Source organism: Seriola dumerili, unplaced genomic scaffold (assembly GCF_002260705.1).
Source record: "Seriola dumerili isolate Sdu_G_001 unplaced genomic scaffold, Sdu_1.0 BDQW01000609.1, whole genome shotgun sequence".
Taxonomy (NCBI): Eukaryota; Metazoa; Chordata; class Actinopteri; order Carangiformes; family Carangidae; genus Seriola; species Seriola dumerili.
Window position 1 is genome coordinate 1,296,571 of NW_019174864.1, and position 27,427 is coordinate 1,323,997.

The following is a 27,427-nucleotide window of genomic DNA, read 5'->3' on the forward strand; positions in this document are numbered from 1 at the left end:
CTCATCAGGGGTGAAAAAGGTGCCAAAGATGTGACCCCTATAAGGCGTCTGGGTGCATGCCTCTCAAGGATGAAAAATATTTAAATATCAGTTTTAAAATGTGAATCTGCAGTCAGTGTTTTTATTATTAAGTTATATTATGTTTGCAACTACATATTAAGAAGAAGAAAATAAAATTTTACTAAAATAACACCTGTTATCTACAGACCACACAGGTGAGATGTTGATCACAATGAAAAACTTATCTATGAAATAGATTACATGACATGAAAGAAAACAAATGATTTGGCTCATACTTCCTCCACTCTGTTTATTTCTGTTTCTTTGACTTATTTTGGTTTTGTGCAATTAGCAAAATACTTTTACTCTTTTACAAATGATAATAAGCACAATCATACAGTACGTACACACCTCCTGACATGTGTCCAGGAGGCAAACACAGACACATTTAATACATGTTAATGCAGTAAATAAAATACAGAATAAAACAAAAACTATTTGTAATATAAGATATTATTGATGAGAAAAATAAAAATGTTGCTACAATAATGCAACTTAACAAAATATTTGTCAAGTAATAAAGCTATGAAAATTGTGGTTATATTTCTGCTCCAGCATGCACCTCATATTTTCATAAAACACACCACTTCCTGATTTTTTTTTTAAAGCGACCAACAGCAGCGTTTCCTTCTGGTTCACAGCTGATCTGAAACTCAACAGTGAGCTGAGAGGAAGTTCACAGTTACTGTTGGTGCTTTCATAAAATCACAAGTGGAGCTTAAACATAATTATTATGTAACAGGATCAAACTGGTCCTTGTTGAAATGACTGCTTGACTTCTACTTCTTGGTCAGTGTTTTGTTTCCCGTGTCAGTTTGAATTTTAATGTTAATCAATGTTATTTTCTCTCTCAATGAAAAATAACTTGGCACCCTGAAAGACTTTTGTTTTTGCTGTTCGTCTCACTTGCTGGTGCCTGTTTGTCCATCTGTCCTTCTACCCACTCACGAGCGCCTCCCCTGGCCACCTCCAGTCCCGTCGCGGCACCAATTAATCTACCAAGACACATGACACACCTGTTAGTTTTGTCTACAGGATTTGTCAGATGCAGTTTCTGGTACAGTTAAAGGGAAATTCCAGGAAAACTCTAACTCTACAAAGCAATACATTTTCAGGACACTTTTGTCATGTGTTAAAAATAGCAGCAAGAACAAGTCAGAGAACCCTTTGGAATGCCCTGGTTTTCTGCAATAACTGGTTTTAAAATGTGATCTTCATCTAAGTCACAAATACAGACAAACACAGTGTCCCTAAGCTCATACAACATTCACAGCTCTGGTGGAAACAGTCAGTGAACCCTGGATTTAATAACTGGTTGAACCTTCTTTCGTTAAGCGGTGGTTAGGAGTGTCGCCTCACAGCAAGAAGGTTCTGGGTTTGATTCAAGGCCTGGAGTGTGCATGTTCTCCCTGTGCCTGTGTGGGTTCCCTCCAGGTACTGCAGCTTCCTCCCACAGTCCAAACACATGAAATGTAAGGTTAAAATCTGCAATTCTAAAGCGCCCATAGGTGTGAATGTGAGCATGAATGGTTGTTTGTCTCTAAATGTCAGTCCCGTGATGGACTGGTGTCCTGTCCAGGGTGTACCCCGCCCTTGCCAGATGTCAGCTGGGCTCAGCTCCAGCCCCCCTGTGACCCTATAAGGATAGGCGGTATAGCTAATGGATGAATGGATTGATGGATGAACCTTCTCTGGCTCCAATAACCTGAAACCAGCTCTTCAGTAGCTGCTGATCAGAGCTGCTCAATGTTCAGGAGGAAGTTTGGACCATTCTTCTTGTAGAGCTGATTCAGTCAGACAGATTTTCTGGATGTCTGGTATGAGCGGCTCGCTGAGTTCAGTCCACAGCATCTCTACTGGATTCAGGTCTGGGCTCTGACTGGCCCACTCCAGAAGGTGGATTTACTCCGATGTTCAGGGTCATTGTCCTGCTGCATCAGCAGCTTCTCCTCAGCTTCAGCAGGTGGACAGACACCCTGACATGATCCTGGAAGAGACCTTGATAAACAGGTCCAGAGGCAGCAGAGACCCAGATCATGACGCTCCCTCCACCCTGCTTCACCTCTGGGAGGATGTTTTCATGTTGGTGTGCAGAGATCTGTTTACACCACACATAGAGCTGATGTTCTTCACACAGTCCAACCTCAGTCTCATCAGTCCATCAAACATGTTCCAGTTGTGTTCTGGAGAGTCAAACTTCAGCTCAGTGATGCAGCAGCTTCCTCTGTGGTGTCCATAGCAACAGGACTCCATGCTCCATGATGTGTGCACGGTGTGGTCATGAACAGAGATATGAACCAGCTACAATGGTTTGTTTCAGCCTTCAGCTGTGACTCTGAGCTTCTTTGTTACTGATAGTACACAGCTGTTTGGTTAGCATCAGGAGTAGATCCTTTTGCAGTTAGCTAGCTAGTTAGCAAAAATACCAGAATTTTCCTTTAATAAATGCAATTTAAGACACCTATGTAATATAATCTGCCAATGTCTACAGTACTCACTGAAAGGTCTACAGTGCTACATCACTGTCATCACTACACTGTGTTACAGTTAAGCCCCTTTCAGACCGTCTACCTCTCACAGTCAGTGGTGGATTTAAACTGCTGTTGAAGCATGATTGATCCTCACTGTGAGCGTCAATCCCAGAATCCTCCTAAATGACCAATCACACCAGTATAGACCGACAGGTCATTAAATTGAGACTAATTAATCTGAATTTGCTCACACACTGTAGTTAAAGCATTTAGCTGGATATTCATTATCCAATCATGCAGTGTAAATCAGAAATATAATGGGAAAGGCTGTGATTATTACTTTGGTTTAATGAGATTTTCTTATTTTTCTCTAGACAGAGATGACACTGATCTCCTCAACAATCACAGTATTTCCTGGTTTCATACCGACTTGTATTTTCTTGGCATATAATAGAAGAATTATTACAGTACTTTGAGTTCTACATAAAGCAAACATTTAATCTCTGTGCTCCACCTTGTGCTGCTGCATCTTTACCTTAGTCTGACTTTGTTCAAGTTGAGAGTGATATGAAAATGTTGCAGATAAGCTTGCTGTTGCGACTTTTATGTGAAAGTGACCAGGGTTATTGAGACATGAATGCAACATGTTAAATTGCCATAAAGGGCTGTGTGTCTGAAAGGGGCTTTGCTGATAGACTTTGAAGAAACAGATAAAGCTGCAAAATAAATCTGTAAGAGAAAGAGCGAATGAATCTGAGGACGAGGAGGTCGCCTTCTACATTTTCAACTATTTCTGAATGGTGTTGGAATTCACATGTACTGTGGCCATTGTTGCTGCCACTTTGAGTATTACCCTATTTAAATCAATGACAATAAAAACCACCTTGGGAGAGGCGTCGTGTGGCACAGAGGTCTAAGCAGGCAGCCATGTGTAGAGGCCACAGTCCTCGCTGCAGTTGGCCCTGGTTCAAGTCCCGCATCGGATGGCCTTTGTTGCGTGTCATTCCCCCTCTCTCTGCCTCCCCATTTCCTGTCTCTCTCTACTGTACTATCAATAAAGGCATAAAAAGCCCAAAAAAATATACTTTAAAAAAAACAAAAAACACCTTGGATCACAAGCTAAAAATAATAATAAAGTCTCAAATCCTCTTGAAAACACTTCAGAATCTGATCATTACAACCTTCATGAAATGAGAACTTACTGCAGGACTGCTGTAGTTTTATGTTGGTGTACCTAATAAACTGGTGACCGAGTCAGCCATTTATTGCTAATGTGGATTATGTCCATAAAACTTTGTCCTCAGATTGGGTAAAGTCCAATGTTCATGACCGTGCTGTGATTGGCTGAGCATATTGCTGATATTGGACGGTCAGAAAATGTGGGGTCACAGAGAAGCATTTAGTTTGTAATCTCAACGATTTGATGTTTATACATTACATCTGTTGTAGCAGAGCTAGCTATAGCTGACAGTTAGCACTTCTGGATGCTCACGGGAGGAAACTCGTTCTCGTCGTCCAGACATACAGGTCCAGCAGCAAACTCATGTTCTGGAATGACTTCGCCTTTCTTTGCCCCACCGTCTTCAGAGTAGCCTGGGTCCAAACAGAAGAGACAGAAAAATCATGAGAAAAACCCACAGGATTCATCTGAAGCATTTTAACATGAGAGGCTTCAGGCTGAAAGGAATTGAAGTAAAGTTGTGCATTAAGGGCTTCCAGCAGCTGTAAGTGCTTCTGTGGTGGGTCAGTTGATCAGGTTTGTGCTTTTTCCTCAATTTTCTGATGGTGTTGATAGTGAAGACAATGTTAAAGGATAAGGAGATTTTATTTTCTATATCTTTCTTACTGTCAACAAATCCCATGAAAAGACCAAAACAACAGTGAATGTGTCTGTATCAGACTAACAAGCCATGTCCATGTATCTAGAACCAGATTGTTCTGCATAGAGTTCCATTGTTCTCCAACAATGATTAAAACACATTCATGAGCCATATCTCATCATTATGAAAAAATGAGTTCAGTAGTTTATTTACAAACACTGACTAATAACAGTGATCCCTTTCTTTACTCCTATAAAGCAGGGGCCACTGTGCTTCATTAGTGGTTGGACTGACAAACCCTCCCATGGCTACTATGTTACCTTTTGAAGAAAACCCACATCCTGAGAGAGAAGTCAAAGCTTTCATTAAGAGTTGTGGAGAAGTGTTGGTGATGACTAACCAGTGAGGGTCGCAGTGACAGGTCCAGAGGCTGGTAAGGCAGCGGTTGCAGCGTAGGATGGACAGGCCTGTGCTGGCCCTGTGAACTCTGACCCCTGTGACTCTGTTCTTTCACCCTGGACATCATCAACACCAAAGAGCCTAGGAGAGGAAGAGAGTGAAGGAAGCAAGGAGATCTTAGGACATATCCTCATCTAGGATATGTTCAGGAAATTGCAGAGTATTTATGTTAATTATGTTTATTTTTTGTTAATGTATTACTTTATTTACATGCATCCACATGTTTTCTACCCTGTCTTGGATTCTCTATTTATTTAGCATGAACTGGTTCCTGTAACAGATAAAGTAGATATATGGATGTCAGGGAATGACCTCTCTGTACATTCTGTGTTGATGTTGTCTGCTCTGTGAAGACACTGATATGAATCATTATGCTACAGAATATTTCCCAGTGTATTTCTCAGATCATTTGTGAATAACAACATTTTATCACCTACACATCCTCTCATTATCTACCTCACAGTTCTGAATCTTTGTGATTCAAGAGATAAAGCAAAGAGCAGAGCAGACACGTGAGGTCTGTGATGAACTCCATGTGCCATGAATACTGGCTGGTTTCCTGTTTCCTGATTACTGCTGACAGATCATGATAGGAGGTTTTCAACATATGAAAATATAAGAATGGCCACTGAAGGTCGTCAAGGACTGGAGAACTGTCTATGAAAATCTGTCCTAACAAAACCTCACTGATCCAGCTGCTCAAAATTAAGCATAAATTAGGATCTTTACCTAATTACAGATAAGAGATAATTGCAAAATTAATGTCTCTATCAAATCTCCATGAATTTTAAATAAATGAGTAATTCTTATTTTCTTTCCATCCTGTTGACATGTAAGTTATGAACTTCTTGTATAAGCAGAACATTGGATCTGAATGAGGCCGTGTGTGTTGAAACATTGATCTGTGTATCAGAGTGCAGAGCCTTAGCCTGATGCTGATCACCCATCCATCCTCACCTGTGTTTGTGGGCCAATGTGCACTCGCCTCCGTCCAGTGGATCCACATTATAGATGAAAAGGTGGCCGTTGGCCGTGGCCACCAGCAGCCGTGGAAGCTTCTGGATCCTGAAACAGTTTGAGTTTCCATTACAATTTTTAAGATCATAGACATTCACTTTAGCCCAGTTCAAAAGAGAGGAACATTTTGTCACCCTCCAAAGAGCTTGACCATCACAGTGTCAACCCACATCTATGGAATCCTAATCCAGTATCAGATCTACCTATCAGATCCAAATCGCTTTCAATCGTTCACTAAATCTTTTTAAATGCAGCTTTCATCATTTTCAAATAACTTAGGTTATAAATAACAAGTCAAACATGCAGTTCCAGTCTGTGATCAGCTGTTTTTAGTGTCAGCCTCTAAATGAATCAGCATTAACATTAATAAAACAACCTAGAGCTCCAACAATGAGAGGATATGAAACATTGATGGCTGATTGATATTAATTGTTGTGACAAACATTTAACATTTTTAAGAGTAAGTTCAGTGGCGCTGTTACAGAATTATTATGAATTGAAGCTGATGTAATTTTTATTATTTTTATTTATTTATTTATTTGAAAAGGACAGTGTACATTAATTAACCTTTCTGTAAATGTGCCAGTGTTAGCCAACAGGCTAATTTTCAACTGCAGTCCTCTGGCAGGATGTCTAAAAACCACATACTGACCAGATGTTCATCAGTCAGATTAATAAATAACACAATTTACTGGAGGAACTTACTAGAGGAATCAAGTCAGAACCTGCATGTTTTTAGCTTTGGTCTTTGTGAGTAAAAACTTACAGAAGCGCAATGCATTCACTTAAGAAAAATAATCTGTTCTGTTTCTCTGAATGAACAAGATCATATCATAGAATTCTCAGATGATAATCTTAATTCAGAAAAACAGAGCAAATTTTTGTTCTCAGGTGAATGCATTATGCTTCTGTAAAAAATAACCAGGAGAGATTAAAAAATAGAGATGAGATTAAGATTAATTAGCATTTGAGTTTAACAAATCTGTGAATTTTGCTGGACAGAAACTGGTCACAGAACCCATCTCTATAAGGAGGTGAGGACTTAAAATCTCTTCCCTGTCAATATCTAAAAACACAACAGGTTCTGACAATGATAAACTTACAAGAACACACACACAACGATAGAATGACAGAGTGCAGCCCCTGATTCCTAAAGACCAGAGAGAAGCTCACATTGCCAGGGTGCAGACGTTCCTCTGGCCAGACGTAACGAGGTGAACGGTGGCGAAGGCTCGGTCCTGGCTCATCATGCCAGACACCTGTGCAGGGAGGTAGCTGCTGGCTGCTGAGAACATCTTCCCCATGTAGGCTGTCCAGGTGGCAGCCTCGTCCCCTCCACTGTGTACGGGTAACAAGCTTGTGTCAGAACAAGGTTGTCCTACAGCTGGATTTACACTTTGGTGAGTGCTACAGGTTCTTACTTCATGGTTAAAGTAACTGTGTGTGTGTGTGTGTGTGTGTGTGTGTGTCTGTGTGTGTGTGTGTGTGTATCTATGTGTGTCTGTGTGTGTGAGTTTGTGTGTGAGTGTACCTTGGTCCCAGTTGTTCCAGTTTAAAGATATGCACGGTCTCTGTGTTGCTGGAAGCACAGAGGAACTGGCCGTCAGGGCTGAAGGATAAAGAGCTTATATTGACGTACCTGCAGACAAACAGACAGACACACACATACGCACACCACACACACACACACACACACACACACACACACACACAATGAACATCAACTTGCATAAACACTTGGAAAAATAATCAATACTTGGATAACTAACTTGACCTCATCAGTAATAAGCCATTTTGTTACCCTCAAGCTCAGTGAGGATCTAAGCCAACAAAGATAATTTAATAACTGTAATCAGTCATTAGGATGTCATGAAGTCTGCTGCTTGCATGACAATCTGTCTACATTGCAGCGCTCCAACGACTGGTTGAGGCGGATAGGTGGTTTAAATGCATTAAATAATTAAATATAATCAAGACAAACTTCATGTTTTTATTCCAATAGAAATCAAAGTAATGTTGAACATGTTCATATTAAAATAAATGGTCAGGAAATTGAGAGAGTATATCTAGTATATGTGATTTGTGTAAAATAAAATGAATAAAAAAAAAAAAATGCTATGAATGAATTCTGGGTAAATTGAGACTCAAACTGCTCATTGACGGCAGTAAATTGTGTTAATCCAAACACTGAAAACAAGCATCAAGCCCCTCAAGGCTGTGAAATGAAGCCAACATCCCAAAAACTGCAGTTCCCACTATTGACCACTAGAGTCTGGCTCCAACAGTGAGTCAATCCCCATAGACTCCCATGTTAAAATCCAAATCCATCCAAATCCAATCCAACTTTACAGCAAAAATAAACATGTTAACAGCCTGGTACAAAAAAAAAGTTTTTGTCTCTACAGCTAATTACCTCCTTCATGACAACTGTTTATATAACTCACCTGTTTACATTTTTATTAAGCCTTAAAGTTATGAATAACTGAGGTCATGGCTGCTTTGAGTGACAGGTGGATGAGCGTATGCTTGACACAAGCCATCATGCACTGAAATCTCAGCTCCACACACGCCTATCCTCTTTGACCATTTTTTTTTTTTTTTTTAAAGTATATTTTTTGGGCTTTTTTATGCCTTTATTTGATAGTACATTAGAGAGAGGGGGAATGACATGCAGCAAAGGCTGTCCAATGCAGGACTCGAACCAGGGCCAACTGCAGCGAGGACTGTAGCCTCTACACATGGGGCGCCTGCTTAGACCACTACGCCACATGACGTCCCCTCTTTGACCATTTTTGGATTAGGATATAGAAGCTAAGGGCGAAGTCAGACACTGCCAAAATGGCGACAGCTGAGCACCTCACTCTGAGCAGCTCACCCTGAGCTTCAAACCTATTCTTCAAAAACCTGTGGGTGCTGTCACAGAGGCTACGTCCATCTTTATTTACAGTCTATCTCTCAAAAGAAAATCTTAAAATGGGACAAAAGAAGCTTAAAGACACTACAGACATGATGCTGATGATACGTGGAGGGCAGTTGCCTTTGTTTTAGGGGTAAATGGTGGACGGAAAAGTGGAGTTTATGGTGTCAACAGTGATGCTGCTACCAGCAATCCTACAATCAAATCACTGAGTGGCAATGACAACAGCCACCGAGCCAAGAGGTGAACCCAGGTGACATGAGGCAGTGTGTGTGAAGTCTGACCTCTTCATGCCCCGGCGGAACTCAAACAGACGCAGGCCCTCAGGGATGGAGAACACTCGGATAACGGTGCCCTGTAAAGACAGTGAGGTGATATATTTACTCTGGTTTACAAGAGCTACGTATTTTATAGCAGAGTGATGATCTTCAGTGTCACTCATTTATAATCATATATGTAGCAAGAGTAAAAATCTACATGATGATACTGAAGAGTTATAAAGTTAGATTGATGGATGCAAAGTCTGACGTGGGGGTGGCACTAGAGGAAAGGCCTGAGGTTATTTAAATAAAAAAAATCTGAATGTGTCCAATGTTCACATTTTGACTTAAAAATGGTACTTGTAGAATGCTCATGGAATCTCAATTCATTTTATATTAATCTGTCAGATTGTTGAATTTCCCTTGTACGAGAGAATACTGTGGCATTGTAGGAAAAGAAATTCAGCCTGATGATGTTGTGAGAAGAAAGGTCAGCAGGTCAGGATTCATTCTCTGGAACCATGAACATCATTAACAGGACTACAGTATTGGCTGGATGGACTGCCACTCTGGGACTAGCTCTCATTCCATCTTTTGGATTTGAGTTTGTCTGTCTCAGAGGTGTGAGACATGGACAGGTTGGTGGTCTCTGGTGGGTCTTTCTTACTCTCTCTGAGGCACTGGCAAGTTTTGTGGCCGGGGTGTTGAAGGTGAGAGCTGCCACAGGACTGTCATGAGCTGGGATCAATGTCACTGTGTGCTGAAATGACCAAGAGACAGAAAGAAAGAGTGTTACTCCATTTTATGTTTATGTCACCTAGACAAGTGACTGGTGAAATATTTCCACTATGTCAGAGCCACACACACACACACACACACACACACACACACACACACACACACACACACACACACAAACACACACACACACACACACACACACAGTAATTTATGTTTGTCCAGTCCCACAGACACTGCCCTGACGCTCCAAATACTCATCACAGCATTATAACATTATTCATCTATAATAACTATATGCAATGAGCTGTTTTAGGAAATGACAGGACAGTTATTAGAAATTAAAGTTTTTGTCTGTGAGCCATCATAAAGATTTACAAACCAATGGGCTTAGAGCTGAGAGCCACAGACAGAGGAGAGATGTCAGAAAGTACTGAGAGTCAAACTAACACATTGGTTTGGTTTGGTTTTTTTCATTAGTCTTAACACAGATACACTCACTGAGCACTTTATTAGGAACAGCACACTAACACTGGGTAGTTCCTCAGTTCTTCTTGTCATTGATCCATCAGATGTTAAAACTTTCCTCTCTGACTCTGCTCCATGTTGACATGATGCATCACATCATTTCTGCAGATTTGTAAGCTGCACATTCTGTCACGGTCCTGTATTTTCTCCGTGTTTTCCCTTCTCCTTTGTGGGTGTGTCTTTGTCTGTGTCTGTCTGGAGCTGGGGCGGCGCCAGGAGGTCAACTGGAATCAGCCGTACAGCCGTTGCAATCACTCACCTGCTCCTCATCTCACAATCAAGCCACCTACACTGCTGCAGGATAAAAGAGCAGTTCATTCTTCCACTCATCGCCAGATCGTCCGTTACCCACCCGTGGTAAACCTCTGACTACTGTTTGACTACTTTGTATTTTTTTGTGATTTTGGCTCTAACCTGTGATTCTCCGGTGTCTAGTTCCTGTGTCCTGCTTTCTGGCTCCATTCCTCTCATCAACCAGCTCTGCTTCAGCTACTCACGTTCTGGATACTCCACAGCCTGGATCCACATCGGCCCTCAGCCCCCTTACTGGTTCTATACAAAATAAATTTGTGATTCTCATCCTATTCGGTGTCCGGAGTCTGCATCTTGTGGTCCTACATTCAGTGAACCTAACACATTCTTGCTGCAATCTCCTGTTCTACCACATCCCAAAGTTGTTCTACTAGATTCAGGTCTGGAGACTAAGGGGGCCACTGAAGTTCACTGAACTCACTGACATGGGTCACTATAGCTGAATTAACCTGCTGGTGTCAGTGTTTCTTCTCAAAACATATATTAAGTACTTTATTCATGGGTCTGACGATGTTGCTTATAATTAACAACTCTTCCTCTTTCGCATGAACACGCTTGTAGCCAGACAGGTAAACCAGGGTTAACTGAGCCAGTTGACAACCAGCTTCATAGTATAGGTTATCAGGGCAGATGATAGGTTCAGTTAAACCAGATAAGTTATCCTGGGTGTTCAGTGTATAGGCTTCAGGGACCAGTTGCACAAAACACCTTAAGATTTTCCCCTTAAGGTTTCCTTAAAAAGTTCACTGAAGTATTTCTCCTTATCTTAGTCTTAAGGAATCACTTAGTCAATTAAACTGTTGCACAAAGACTTTAGTGACCAAAGTAAGGAAAAAAACTAAAGGTACCTCTGACTCCATCTTAACAGCTAAATGGATTTTAGTTTATGGGGATAAATGAAGAAAATGAACGGATCCCAGGAAGAGTGTGCTGCACCCGTGAGACATCCTTAAACCACATCACAAGCTAATACCAGCAAACGGTCTCCATGGAAACTAGAATTTTACCATAGTAAAATCTCCTTCACTGTGGAAAATACCTCAACTTTTTTCATTAACTAAGGAAACCTTTTAAGAGATTCTATCCAACACCCTTAATGAACTCTCTCTGCTAAGGAGAAATTAAACCTAAAGTGTCATTGTTAAGTTCCCCGATGTTTGCCAGGGGATGAGAAGTAACAAATGAAAAAAGTGTTCAGGGAGGAAAGGAAGATAAGGAGGCAAAACGAAAGTGTGCGAAAACCAATGATTTTTATTACTAAAGCAAAAGTCCTGCAAAAAAGAACAACAAAAAAGCGCTGGCTTCTAAACCACCAGGGTTAACAACCAAAGAACAAAATGGAACCTCAGGCAAAGTCTGAAAAAACACCCTCCTTCACGCAAGGAGTATCACACATGCGGGAAACACGTTGCCACATTCTGACCCACCCACTCGACTAAGCCCCCTCCTCCCCATATGTCACCTCCCGACAATCCCGCCAAAATAGATCCACCTGTGCACAGCTCATCGTCTCACTGGAGGAGGCGCAACACCTGGAGGGAGAGAGAGCAGCAGCACCAGACAACCACTGGGGTCGTAACAGCCATACTTAAGTTGAAAACTTAAGGTGTTATGTGCAACCGTCCCATGGTCATTTATGTACAATGAGAACAGGATAGGTTCTAGTACTGAGTCCTGTGGCACCCCTATTTTAACTTCAAAGAAACCAGAGTCATCCGTCCGCAACTATGGCTTGAGTTTTGCCAGTAAGATCACTGTGAAACCAGTTATATGCATTTGTGTCAAAATCAAGTGATCTGAGTTTATCCAAAGAATAGAATGACCCACTGTGTCAAATGCTTTCGTCAAATACAACACTCCTTCCTATCCAGGGAAGAGATGATATTGTTTACTACCTCACATGCTGCTGTCACGGTGCTATGTCTATAGGTCTGAAACCAGACTGATGAGGGTTTAAAATGCAATGCTCAGATAGAGAATGATGCAATAATTTAATGGCATACAAAATCATAAATGAGCTCTTTCATGTCTGACCTGTCAACCTTATATTCCATCTCATGCTCTTTGTTGTCAGAATACAGTTAAAAGAAGTCAGCAGGTTGGAGGGTGTTTTCCTCTAGAACAACATCCAATCAGACTGTCTAGAAGTCTTTTCAGGCATTTAAATCCAAATTTATACAAATCTTTATATGTTAACTTTCAGTCAGTGGCTTATCCATTGATTACTTCAGACCAGGTACCTGTTAACATTGTTAATGGTTTCAGCCTTAAGGAATCCATTAAACATAGTACATATAGTTCAGTCCATATAGTTCTGCTGACAACATCTCTCTAAAACTGTTTATTCCCTCAAGCAGATGAGCACCCAGGCTGTGTTTCTCTCTCTCTCTCTCTCTCTCTCTCTCTTGTTTGTGAAGTCTGTCCTCTGGGCAGGCCCTCACAGTGAAGAGGAGGTAGTGTGGCTCAGGTCCTGTCTGTGGGCGGCACCTGGACATTGCTCAGTGTACTCTAAGATCATATACTTATACTTATACTCATATACTATACAGTATGTTTACACTATATCCTGATTGTCCATATTGTAAATCTACTATGTTGTTCTATTCTCTACATGACAGCTATTGCATGTCTCTTCTCTGTTGGTCTTACTGAGGTTTCTCCCTTTTGAATCCATTGAAGGGTTTTTTTGGCGAGGTTTTCCTTTGTCCAATTCAAGGGTCTAAGTGTGCTGTACAGATTGTTAAACCCCTTGAGGCAAATTTCTGATTTGTGATATTGGGCTATATAAAATATTCCCATGTATTCATTGTGTAATCATTTTAAATGCATTGTTTTTCTTATGATGTATCTACATGCCTGTATGTATTTTCATGTTAGCAGTATCATGACACAATGTCAAAAAATAAGTCATGACAAAAACAAGCTAAAGCTGTTTTCATCCTGTTGCTGTGCAGGATGAAGCAAGAGAGAGCAGAGGTAGGTGTTCTCTGTCTGGCTCAGTTCACATGGACAGTCAGCGTGTGACTGAGGTCTGCTGCTGTATTTCCAGGTAAAAAGAAACCTGAGATAATATGAACAATATTATGAACATGAGAGCTAACACACACTGGAACACAACAAGAAATTCTAAACTTGTGTGTGCATCAACAAAAGTGCTCTCAGCCCAGACTGTAGAAGGCTTCAACAAAAAAAAATTAAGTGAACGAATATCATGAAGTCTCAGGTGTCATACAAACCGACACCGGGGAAGGCGCCATCGGTGTAAACGGTGTCAGACAAACAAGAGCAGAGCACTGAGAGAAGAGAAGATGACCTGAGACAAAACCTCTTCAGAGGAAATGCTATCAGAGAAAACAGCAGGTGTTTGCCCTTCAGTTTAAAAGTACAGACTAGTGTTGAAAGAGTTTTGACAAACTGGGCTCTATCTTACACCCGCCGCATAGTGGTACAAAACAGAACACAAGTGTCTCTGCTAGTTTCAGACTGACCCAGTTGTAATTTTTTTGTCCAGCGCCTACATTGTTTAAATAGCAGATACACTTGCAACCCTCTGAATCCATGGGCGTGTTTGTTTAAAATGAGGTATGTGTCCAGTGCATTGCAGGTGCATTGCTATCTTGAGACAGCGCCTAGTGATTGACCTACAAAACCCTGTCTGAATTCAATTATTTTAAGGGGTCATTGTCAAGAGAGTATGCACCTACATAGACGAATGCACAACACACATACACTCACAAGGTGAAGTTAGCATGCTAACCAGCTAGCCTTGGCCCAGTCCGCCCATCTCGTTACTTTCTGATACTGAGTCATTCTGCCCTGAAAAAGTATCTGCTCAGAGGACATATTATAACCTCTTGTCTTGTAAACGATGGCTGAAGCTCTCAGCAAGACTGGAAACTAAACAGCTGCTAATGCTAACCTTGGCTTACAAATAGCTCCTTTAACAGCTTCATTTACTTCCATTGCTGAAACCATGCAAAATTTCTTCATCCCTGAAAAAGGCCTGTTTTATATCATGTTTGCATTCTTTTTCAGACTTTTTTTTTCATTGTATCATTAAGGTTTTTCAAATTTAAGACTTGGCTTGCTTAATTTTCAATAAAACTGGAAAAATGTTCCAACTCATCCTGTGACCCCATTTTCAGCATATATTTCATACCTTTGTTAACATTCACAAACAGCCTTCAAATTATGATGTATAATTCTTGTTTTATGAAAGGTGACATCATAACATATTGAACATATTAAAATTACTTGCTATAGCACAAACCATCTTTTACAAATTTACTTGCATCTTTGGCTTTATATTGGTTCAGTCCGTCTGGTTTGTTGCTTGTTTGTCAGACTGTGATGGATTCTATAACCCACACTGTAGGCTACAAAGAACTCTATTGTACAAGCCTATAGACACTGAGGATGACAGATGGTAGCACAACAGTTGAGGTATTCTGTGATTAAATGTTGCTTACCAAATTGTTGGCATCATACACTATGATCTCCCCAATGGTGGCACTGCCGGGGTATGCCAGGTAGGAGTTGGAATGATTGATAGACAGAGCACAGAGACCTGCAGGAGGAGAGAAAATGTAAATATGTCATGGACAAAAAATAACTGACTGGCAAACGATGGTACTGCAATAAATCCTGAAGGTATATAATATTCAGCTTTTTCTCAAAGTGTTTCAGAGAGGTGCTGATGGATGTAGTTTGTGTGTGTTACAATCACTGACAAAATAACAGAATAGCAGAGATATATTAGGAACCACAAACCATCGATGAAAGAAACACTGACAGACAAAAACAAAAGGATGCACACCATGCACCATGGTACGCAGGTGACTGCGCATGAGTGATGTGATTTATGAATTAATTTAAAAAAATAATTAATAAAATGAATGCAATAAAAAAAAAACTAGCTAAAATAGATTTCAGAGATAAATTTGCATTTTTGCACCTCAGGTTCCCTTGTCCCTAAGTCTCTTGTTTGTTAAATGGATTTTTGGTTAAATGACTAAAATATTCTTAAAAAAAAAGGCCATCGCTAACAAGTCTCTAAATGAAACTACAGAGGTTGGAGACAGATGTTGGTGAGTGAAGGACTGAAGTTGATGCTGAACCCACAAGGTTTCTTCTAGACTGGTAAGTAAACAGTTGCTAATGCTAACTTTAGCTATGTAGCGATAGCAAATCTTACAAATAGCTCCTTTAAATGTCATCAAGTTTAACAATAATCTATTCACCAGTCCACTTTTACAGCTTTGTGTGTTTGTACTTGCGCTCTTACAAACTATCACTAACTATGTAAGAGGAAAGGCTTTTGTAGAAGAGGTCAGAGCTACATCAAATTACAAGATTAAGGTTAGCAGTGGGTACGTTGAAATCATGTGCTGGTTAGATTTTAAATATCATAAAGCGGTGTTCATTCATGAAGATTATCCTGCTGAACAAACCTGTCAGTATCATAAACTGTTGTTTATTTTCTGTAATACTTAAAAAATCCTTGTTGGATTGTTATCGAGAGAACCAGGGTGATGATATGAAAATACATCATCCCTGCAGCACTCTGTTTACCACCTTCCTAGTCATCTCGTTGCTTCTGTTTCTTGCCCTGTCAGATTTCTTTTTATGAGGCAATTATCTTGGTGAGTACAGTGTTATTATTTCAGATAGGAATGATAGCTAAAACCTGAACAAGGTGTAATCAGAATCATCCTGTCAGAAGTTGTTTCAGTCGTCCAGCCCGGCTGTCACTGCACCACAGAAAAAACATGTGTCTTACTCTGAGCCAGTTCCTGTCTCTTGGTATGTGTTTTACCTGAGGGGTTGGACGGAGTGTTGAGAAGAGTCTTGAGCAGCTTCATGTCTTTGATGTTGTGGATATAAATGGACTCTTCAAGGCACACCACAAGTCTCTGCAATACACAACAGGCATCAGGTCATTACACTGTGATGCAGTCAGTGTTCTATCAGCTCACATCAGTCAAACTCATTATAGGAACAGTCACAACAACATCCAAACTGTTCACAATCACTTCCTCAAAGCTACAGTTTCACATGTCTGTGAAACTGTCAGTCATCCAGGTCCTGGCCGAAATGGGGGCAACTGGACTTGTAGATACTCAAAGACATTTCACTTCTCATCCATAGAGCTGACCACATCAGTAATGGTTGTTTAGTTTCTTTGGACTGCATACACTAGACTGTTTTTCTTGTGTTTGGGTGTACAGTCTTTTGGATGGACCAGTTTCTGTCTGAGTGTGTTGCTGGGTTTGAAAAACACAGGGATGTGCTGCTTGTTGATCAGATTCACCTGACATACATGGGATGACAACGTTTGTTCTTTTTTCCTCACCACCCACAGCGCTGGTGTTCTTCCTGAATCTTGTGTCTGTTTTCACAAAGGTCCTGATAGGGTAACCACAAGCTTTAAAAGCATCCTTTAGGTGTTTGTGCTCCTTCTCTTGGACCTGGACACTTGTTGGCACATGATCAGCTCAGTGGTGCATAGGTCTAATATAGCTTATGCAGCACATCTCATTTTTCACTTCATTTTTTGAGAGGAATAGAGCTGCTAAATGTCTCTACTCTAACAATAAGCTGCAGTTATTGATCAGACGAGAAGCAAGGGACAACATCCCTTGGGTGAGGTGTTGATTGGCTGATCACTCATTAACAGTGCCCTCTCTCTGGCACCCTTAGGGTGCTTTCACACCTGCGCTTTTTATTCCGTTAAACTGAACCCTGGTTGGTTTTCCCCCTTGGTACGATTCGTTTGGGCAGGTGTGAAAACACTAATCTCACTCAAGTTTGAGCAATACGGTTCCCGCAACCTTCTTCCTGTGTTTACCTTCCTGCTCCCGCCAGACAATCTGAACAATAAGAGGAGAACGTTCTCACGTGGTTTTTTAATGATGCATTTTGGTACACTTGAATTTTTCTGTGCGTGAAAGCAAACTGAACCTACAAGTTTACAAACTCATCAACTGAGTCAGACCAGAGCAAACAGACTTTAGGTGTGAAAATGCCCTTATACCCATTTACTTGTAGTAGATGGAGGGAGGATCAGGAGGAAGCCAGTGCTGAATTAGTGTGTGCTGTTAGTGAAGGAAATACAAAAGAGCATTGTGTTGTTTTTCCTACTGTAAAGTTTGCAGACTCTGAATTCAGCTTTGTGGCTGCTGGGGCACTGCCCATGTGCCCTCTATTGATTCAAAGATCACATTTCTGTCAACAGTCCTCCTGAAAGTGTGCTGACAGATTCTGTGTTGTTAGAGAACACATGAACTCCTCACCTTCATTCCGCAGATGTGTGTAACATCAGAGAATGCTGAGGAAGTGTGGTTTATAACCTATACATTTGGATTTTCTAGAATACTTGTCCTTTTAGGCAGCTGCTGACATTCAAGCTGCACTGATTTTGCATTCGTATTTAATAGTGTTCCCTAATCTGTGACCTGTGTTGAGCTTTGAAGGGGCACTGAAGGTGAAGTTCAGTTCATTAGTACTACTAGTAGTTCAGTACTATTCAGGAATATGAGAAACGTGACCCATATTAGGAAGTAAATGTCAGGAAATCTCTGTCTCTGCTTCTTCATTTCTGACTATTGTTATTTTATCTGTCTGTTGTGAGAGCCCAACTTTATGGAGTGCAATTCGATTTTTTTTTTTTTGGGCAGTTTTTGCCTTTATTCAGACAGGGACAGTGAGAGAGTGACAGGAAAGTTGGGGAGAGAGAGGGGATGACATGCAGCAAAGGCAGTAAGGAATTAGTCTAAGTGGTACATGCTCTACCAGTTGAGCCATGAGAGTGCAAATTTAAATTGAGGGATATTCCCTTTAAAACATCAACAGGTTTTGGGCACTTCTGGGTGCTGTAACAGGTTGTAAACTGTTGTTTAGTTGTATCTGGCTACAGGTGCAAACATTTATGGTTTAATGTCAAGAGTTGATTAATGTGCTCTGCCCCCTATAAGCAAACAAATAAACAAACCAACGATTCATTTGTGGAAACTTGATTAAGCACAAATGTATTAAGCATTGTGTGACCACAACATAGAGATGGTCACAGATTAAAGGAAAAACCTGAAAAACAAGTGTCTCCATCCACAGGACACAAGGGCTCACTGATGTTTTGATGAGGCTGAATATGATGTGAATCATATGCTGTGACCTTCACAGTCACCACATCTCAACCCAGTTGAACACCTACAGGAGATGCTGGAGCGACGTGTTAGACAGCGCTCTCCACCACCATCATCATCAGTGAATATGTTTGGGAAGAATGGAGTTCATCCTCAAGTAGAGTCCAGAGACTTGTAGCAGTGAAGCTGTTCTGCAGACATGTGGTGGAACAACAGCTGCCTAAGATACTTTATGTCGGTTTTAATTTGTCACTGTCCGTCCAGTCCTGTGCAAAGGTTTTAGGCACTAAAACTGAAGCTGTTTTAAAACATGAAGTCATGAATAGTTTTTATTTCACAGTTAACCTCATACAAAGAGCAATGAACAGAAACTCAGTACTTGCTGTGACCCCCCTTCTGCCTTTAAACCAGCACCAGGTCTACACAGTTTCCTCTGTGGTTTTAGTCTTTCTCCACGTCTTCTGTCTCTTCATGTGATCCCAGACTGTTCTTCTGGTCTCTGAAAGTTCTTTTTGACTCTGGCTGTATGTTTGGACTCGTCCCGCTGCAGAATGAATTTGGGACCAACCAGACGCGTCCTAATGGGCCGATGTGATGGAGAAGATCTAAACACCTAAACTGCCTAAATCCTTTGCACACTACTGTATAGTGACACATTGCAGGCCTTACAACTCAGGGTCTGCCGTACAAGGTGGGGCCAGAGAATTAAGTAATAATACAGGTTTTGTGTAAGGCCCTTATTATAATGTGTTTTACTGATACATACAGTATTAACAAACAAATGTGTAAGTACCACAAACTAACTGCAAAACAAGTGACTCTGGAGCCTTTGGGGCCCCTGAAGGTCAGTGGCCCTGGGGCATTTTGCCATTCTTATCATGAACTAAAACATATGTGTTAACATAAGTGAATACCTCCAGTATTAAAGGGTCAGTGAAAAAAAATCAGCCCCACAACATGATGCAGGTCAAACTCACCCCAGCTGTTGCAGCACATGAACCACATGCTTATGAAGCCATACAATCATTAGAGGCTACATGCTGTTTACAGTCGTGTCGCATTTTTGTTTGGTGATCAAGTTAACAACTTTGCATGTTGAGCACTGGAAAAATATTTTGAACATTGTGTCCTCTGTTTAAATGTTTCCAGTTGGTGGCGATGCACCAAAGAGACTCAAATTAAACATATCCTCTGTTGGAAATGAAGGAGTGTAATGGTTTGCTACGTGAATCAGCTCATTGAGTAAGCATGAACAGCAGGTCAGAGGGGCTCTGGTTTATTTGAGTTGTCTCAGTGTGTCTCCAAAGGGTCAAGACACAGACTGATGGTCATTAGCTGTCCAAGACATAAGGAAGCAGTCACTCAAGCCACCATTACCCATGACAGTGTTACATTAACATATTAATTAGTTCTTAGTTAGTTACTTTTGTAACCAAGTTAAACATACCATTGAAAATGAACAACAAAGCAGAAATCTAACCACTGTCTTGATGTCCAAGCATGTAACAGGGTTGTGTTAGAATTATGGTGATCAGATGCCCCTGTTTGTCCAGGATTGTACTGGTTTCAAGCTGTGAGTCCTGAGTCCCAACAAATACCTGGAAACCACAGAATTATCCTGGTTTTCATCATTAACTTCTAAATTGTCCTGGTTTTTTGCACGTTTAAAATAATAATTATAATATTATACTTGTTTTATCATGTACTGTCCCACTATGTGTCTCAATTGGTTAAGGCTGTTGCTAGCCTATGAGTCATATTTGTGTGTAATAGACTGTGATGCTGGTAGCTCTTTCTGACAGAACCTGTCAGGATGCTAACGGTTAGCTGGTCGGTCATGCTGTGTTCATGGCGTCCATGATGTGGAAAAGTGTGCTCTGTGAGTGTGATAAGCTCTGAAATAATTGTCCCCCACCCTAATGAAAATGTCTATGGTGTGTGCATAAGCAGGGGGTGTGAAACGGGGTAGCTCACCTGTCTATTGAGCTTGACAGCAAGGATGTTGTTGGGATAACTGTAGTTGCAGATCTCTGTCCCCTTCTTGAAGTGGTAGATGTTCATTCGCTGCGGCATGGAGGTGCTCACCACGACAACCAGACTGCTGGAGAAGAGACGCTCCACGATGTAGACATCTGGAGTCTCTGCTGGGGAAGAACAGGGGGCAGACACACAGGCAGTGATGGGGACAAACAAAAAAAATCCCCTGCAGCCAAAATGCATTTTCCTACAGACCAGCATCAGACACCTCCAACTTCAAACAATGTCAATTATTACTCCACTATTTGTACTATGAGTTTTTAATCCATGGAAAAAATTCCCAGAGCTTAACAAAGTGTTCATTTACTTGCATGACATCATCTCATGTAAAGTCTATGCAGGTGGGATCTGCTTTAAAAACACTGAGCAGTGGGCCACACCATACAGAAGCAAACAGAAACTAGCTTATGCACAATATTTACTGAAAAGAGTCAGTGTAGTGTTTGCAACTGTGCAGCACTTGTGTAGTTTTCTACTTAGTTTTTACTTCCTCTTGTTTTTACAAACATGGTGCTTCTGGGATTACAGGTGTATCTTTGGGAGGAGGCAGAAAGAGAAGTGATTGAGTCATCAAAAGGAAACAGACAGTTTGAAGCTGGACTGAGGCTGCATGGAAAAGCCCCGAACCACCACAAAGAGCTCACAGCCATGATGTCTGTAGATGGTTTATGTCTCTGTCAGTGGCCAACACACCAGAGCATGGTGTAATTACAGCCAGCTCGGCCTTGTCTGAACATCCAGCCACTAAAACCCTAAAATGACCCAGTGAGCGATGTGATGTGGTCTCGTTGCTCCCGTTCACATGCACAAAGGATTCCCTTCCTCTCCCAGTTCTTCATGCAGTCTGATTGTGTATGAGCTCATACTCTGATTTAGCAGAAACCTGATTAAGATGTCTGGTTTCCTCCAAATTAAACTGGTGACTGCAGCTGTGTTTCCATCCAAATGCTGTGTGACTGTTAGGCACATTTAGAAAAGTGGGCAGTATCTCAGTTCACATGAGCTGAGGTTATTCTCAACATGTATAACCAGACTATTAACAGAACTCCAGAGTCACTCCGCTGTACCTCTGGTTGCAGCTAATACACAGTTGTAACTGAAATAATTGTTTTTCTGCAGTGGCCCTGAGAGCTCAATGCACTGCGAAAGAAAACACATGCAAAAAGTGCTACAAATTCAGAAAACATCTTCATCAATTTGACAGCATACTGTATGTGCTGCAAATTCACACAACACAATGGAAGTGTTTCCACAGGACACTAAAAAGTGATGAACCTGGGACTTGTTGCTCAATGCCCAACTGTGACTTTTGAAGTTAAAAGCTTTGAATAACAATAAGAGAATAACTCTTTTCTTTTGAAGTTATTTTTTGCCTTAATTCCGAAAGTGATGGTGAGATAGAGAGAGAGAGAGAGAGAGAGAGAGCAATGTCAGGGGGGAGAGAGAGAGAGAGAGAGAGGATGATATGGCACAAAAGGCCATGGGTTGGACTGGAACCCGGGCCACTGAGGTCAGGATGATGCCTTCATGGTGTCTATTTGTCTTTTTTTAAGTTGCAGTGCATTGAGCTCTCAGGGCCACTGTATTTTTGGCCCCAAAGCCAACCAAGCCAGGTGAAGTTTCTCTGCTCCTCACCTGTGGAATGAGCTTCCTGATCACCTGAGATCTGCTGAATTTCTTAGCTAATTTAAATCAGGACTGAAAACAAAAATCACTACAACACCCCTTTTAAAATGGTGTTTCCTACCTGATCTTATGAATTTTAATATTTGATATATTCATTTATTCATTTCAAATGTATTTTTTATTGTTTTTAAATTCTGTTTTAATGTCATCTTAATGTTGAATTTTTTATGTATTTTTGTGTCTCTGTAAAGCATTTTGAATTGCCTTGTGTCTGAATGGTGCTACAGAAATAAACTTGCCTGGCCTTGTATGCAAACGTTTAGGCAAATTCCATATTTTACTGATTTATGAGGTGAAAAGAAGTTCATACAACATCGTGCAGACACTAAAACATAAGAATTAAGTTAGCTTTGTCGCTAAGTTAACTCCTGTTGCTCAGACGGAGGGGAAATAAGACTTCGAGAATGACAGAAGAAAGTGAGTTTCAACATATTAACCTCAGTAAGAGCTATCTACTGTATGAACAATAGGCAGTTATTTACTGTGGCTAAATGTAACCAGTGTTTAATCACTGATCCTTTTCGGGAAGCCTGAGGAGGTTTGATGTGGCCTGTAAGGACAGGTCTGTCTGGGACACATGAACTCAGTTTACACCAGAGCAGGATGTTTTCAACCTGCAGTCAGATCCATATTTACCACTCTCATGGATGCAGTCCAGTTTATCCACCATGGTCAGAGAAAAGAGTTTGTAGCCAGTCTTTGTTCCCAAAGCCAGTGACCTGCAGTACACACACACACACACACACACACACACACACACACACACACACACACACACACACACACACACACACACACACACACACATTGTAAACCTCCAATTTCTCTAGTATTTCAATTGCAAACATTCTTATGAATCCATACCACAATGTCTTCCCTGTTCCCTTCTATAGGAGCTGCCTAGTGGTGAAATATGTTGGGCTGACAAAACATCTCTACTTTCAGTTGTAATGGAGATGCAGTAGTTTAGATGTTATCACATGACCTTTGTAAGGACTTTCAGTCACATAGCAGCAGGTAAATGATAATTCTGTCTCGTGAGGAAAACCATGAGATGTGGAAGAAATTTACAGACAGTAGTTAAGTTAAACTCATGAGTTTCCTCGTCATTAGGCGTTGTCCTCTAGAGGGGTTTCCAAATGTTTATTTCTGCTGTAAAGTTGGACATTTTAACATGGGAGTCTATGGGGATTGACTCACTGTTGGAGCCAGACTCTAGAGGTCATTAGAGGAAGTGCAGGTTTTGGTTCTTCAGTGTTGGCTTCATTATTCAGCCCCGGAGGTTGATGCTTGGTTGTGACATAGTTTGTCCCGAAGAGGAAATGTAAGACACATTAGCAGTTGATGATTTCTCTAATGATCTATGATTGAAATCACAATATGTCATCTAGACAAGGATCCTGAACTGAACATTTACTCAGGGTGACATTTGTCATGACAGCCCTCAGGACCACTCATTTATCTGATGTCTTATCAAACAACTACTTTTTGATGCTTCCTGTCTCTTACCTGCTGATATAGCCTTACACTGTATACACTGACTCAGATGACTTAAGTTTAAACAGATGATGTTTAACCTGTTTGAGACATCAGCTCTTTTTTTAACACCAGTCATTTTCATAATGGCCACCTGTTCAGATCAGTAAATTCCTATCCTGTCTCATCCTGTTTCTCAACAGGAGGAAACCTGCAGCACTACACAGAAAACACAGAAAAAATATTTTCACTGTCCCTGCAGAACAAAGTCATTGTGTGACATGCAGCTTTCTTTCTGATCTCTTTCCTATTTTGTACAATAAAGAGATGATTACAGTTTTGGGGGATGAGATGAGACATTATACAGAGGGAAGGAGTAATTACATGCTGGAGTCTGCCTTCTTCTGCTGTCTGAAAACTATTATTGACACATGGGCTGGAGATGAATATGTAAAGTGAGGGCAATTTACCACAGAGAATACATTTGAATACATGTAAAACTCTTTCACAATCTCCTGCTCTTATCTTTGTATTACTCAGCATTTTAACTAAATGAGCAACGCGTCAGATGCACGAGTGGGGCTTATCAAACATAAAGCAACTGTCCGTATGTTTATGACATTATTGTTGTTTGACAAGGGGCTTGTGGCTTCAATGCTTCTGGTTTGAATCCCCAACAGGTTGTTGACATAGACTGCCACCTGATAGATTGACCTGATGCTTTATGTGTTCAGCAGTCTGCTGTCCCTCTAGCTGATATGACTTACACCCTTTGCATTCAAAGTCCCTTCAAGGCTATTGCAGCACTTGCTATTACAACCATAAACCCTAACCTAAATCAATGAAGATGGGGGATTTGTGGGAGATATATTGACTTTTAGGCCCTAGTTTGGGTCAGTCTTGGAAAACATGGAGCCTTGACAACATCACACCACTTGTGCTTGGACAATCACACTCCAAGGGCTCAGTTTGTAATGCAGGCTTGGTCAAAACCGCTGTAGCACCAGAGGCCAAGATGTCCTGAGTTTGAGTCTCTGGTAACCTTAACAAAATGCTGGAGCCTACATTTCCTCTGATGCACCTCTATAGCATATTTTGTTAGACAGCCCCTCCATGATTTGTAATCACCCACATCTGTAAATCTCTACACAACCGTTTATTTTATAACTCAGACTTTGTCAAGTGTGAAGTCTCTGACCTAAAGCCAAGATAACGCCGATGACATCACTATGACATCATCAGGGTTATTTTCCCAAACTTTGGAAAGCCTGTCCAGAACCACAGACGACAGTATGCATCTGTTTTGACGTGCTGAATAGTGCTCCTAATAACAAGTGTATGTCCATGTCCCTGTATCAACTGTTGCTGATTTGTGTCACGCAGCGTTTTGTTTTGTGTCTAAATGCAGTTCAGGGTCAAGCTGTGTATATTTGTCTAGTTTCAGGGAGAAATCAAGCAGGATGAGTCTTTAGCTGACTCAGCCGTTTGTTACCCGCCCGCTTGCTTACGTGGAGTCTTGGTTGAAAGAGGCGCAGCCAAACCGGAGCCCCGGTCCGTCCGGTCCGCCGGACCCGCCGGTTCCCTCCCCGATCTCCATCCCGATTCCCAGCGACCTCCTTCCCTCCCTCCGCCCTGGATTGGAGGCCTGGGATCGGCTGCACCTCTTCGCTCGATGTCGGCGGAAGACGGCTCCAATTTGGAAGAAATGTGGAACGGATTATGAGCGAGTGAGCGCTCGAAGCAGAGCCGCAGTGTTTCTCCACTAGAGATGAATTAAAACGATGTTTGAGTGCGGTTTTTGTAGAGGTCGGTTATCCAGAGCCCGGAGAAAAAGAAGAAGAAAAAGAAGCAAAACAAGAACAGCTGACAGCGCCGCGTCATACATCCGACTCTTATGATTGGCTGATAGTGAAACCATGTTGTCGCTGGCTTCTATTGTGATTGGTCAAGTGTACAACAGTGTGTTTCTATTGGCAGAGAGGGTATTGTTTGTGTCTGTCCATTCATGTGATGGAGCAAAATCACCAACATTCTTCTCACGGAGAAAAAACAACGAAACTGCTCAGAAAATTACAACTTAATGTTTTCTTTGTTATCTCCAAACTACATAGTAAACCCTTCGTTTGTCCTCATATCGTATATGCATGTCCCATAACTTCACTTTGAATAAATGTAATTACAGGGCTTGATGGTTCGTTACTTTTTCTCCAAAACAGTGATGCAGCACTCATTTTAGAATTTAATGAATTTTAATGAAATTCAGAATCTATTTAAATTACAGATGCTAAATAAATAGATATCGATGATAAATGATATTGATAAATGATAAATTTATGCAAAATATATCAGAGGATCCAGATGATCCTAGAAAACATCTTTCTTTATGTTATTTCTGTGAGCACGGCAATTGTAATGAAGTTTTGAATACGTTTCTCTGTTCAGGGATGAAACTAATATAACCAATTTAATCAAATCTATATGATTTGTTATTCCGTGTTGAAGAAGTCAAGGGGCCTCAATGCCAACCCACAATCCTCATTTCTGCACCTTTTTCAGTTGCCTGGCCTTCCTCCACTGTTGTTGTAAGAAACGTCCGGAGGACGGCAGCAGTGAGAGGTCTAAGCAGAAGACTCAAAACCTTATGACAAAATCCTGAAGTCAGACAACTCCGGGGTCCTGGAGATGTTTTGTACAGGCTACTACGAGGGTAGCACAATGGAATATCTGTAAGACAAGCTGTATTGGGTTTTATGTGGTTACTTTAAGTATTTCAGTTTGAGCTTCTATATTGTTATATTACAGTTTTTCTCAATCGCTTTGATGCAGTTCTCACATCAGAAACATCATTCTCACCTCTCTTAATGCAGTTCTCAGAACAGTTCATCATTTCCTCACACACATTAGCATTTCTCATTGTATTTGTACAAGCTTCCTTTGTATCCACACATAGTTCACTACTAAAGACGTTTTCTCATTGTGTTGATGCATTTCTCATCTGACTCTGACAACTCATGAAAACAGTTTGTTCCTCCGTCAGATAGAATGACAGACCTCTCACTCACTTTGATACTGTCCTGCAGCATCAGGGTTTTCAATCAGATCACTTTAAACTTTCTTCAAATATGTATGAGAGAGCAAGGCCAGTCTCTCTCTCACACACACACACACACACACACACACACACACACACACACACACACGTACATATATATATATATATGTACATATATACCTTATGTGGTGTGAATTTACTGTACTATAATTGATGCTATGTTCTAAGTTTGATTGCATATTTTTCTATTTTTGAATGCATAGTTCCATGTTTATCATTTTGCTTTCCTTGGTTACAACTGCTTTCACACCATTTTAAAACTAGGTCTTTTTTTTTTTTTTTTTAAATACACACAAATCCATAAATTGCTCACACAATGCAAAGTACCACAAATCTGCTGCAAAATGAAACACTGCATTGAAAATATCATAAAGTAAAAACATCTAAAAATCA

At 40.9% G+C, this 27,427-nt stretch overlaps 1 protein-coding gene across 3 annotated transcripts; it reads right to left on the reverse strand.

Annotated features, from left to right (window-relative positions):
- Positions 1-290: 290 nt before the first annotated feature.
- LOC111236271 (WD repeat domain phosphoinositide-interacting protein 1-like) lies at positions 291-25,770 on the reverse strand. 3 transcript variants are annotated; one of them, XM_022764945.1, is made up of 13 exons: positions 25,431-25,770; positions 23,083-23,165; positions 20,698-20,864; positions 16,398-16,494; positions 15,052-15,149; positions 9,672-9,764; positions 9,029-9,099; positions 7,359-7,466; positions 7,001-7,165; positions 5,768-5,875; positions 4,752-4,891; positions 4,024-4,124; positions 291-1,055 (listed from the first exon to the last, which is right to left on the reverse strand). In XM_022764945.1, exons 1-13 carry the CDS (start codon positions 25,517-25,519, stop codon positions 1,005-1,007), a joined length of 1,371 nt encoding a protein of 456 aa, XP_022620666.1. In that variant the 5' UTR covers positions 25,520-25,770; the 3' UTR covers positions 291-1,004. The 3 variants fall into 3 exon arrangements, with proteins under 3 accessions (XP_022620666.1, XP_022620665.1, XP_022620668.1); XM_022764944.1 differs by having other exon boundaries at positions 20,698-20,867; XM_022764947.1 differs by having other exon boundaries at positions 999-1,055; positions 3,970-4,124; positions 20,698-20,867.
- Between the last annotated feature and the right edge of the window lie 1,657 nt (positions 25,771-27,427).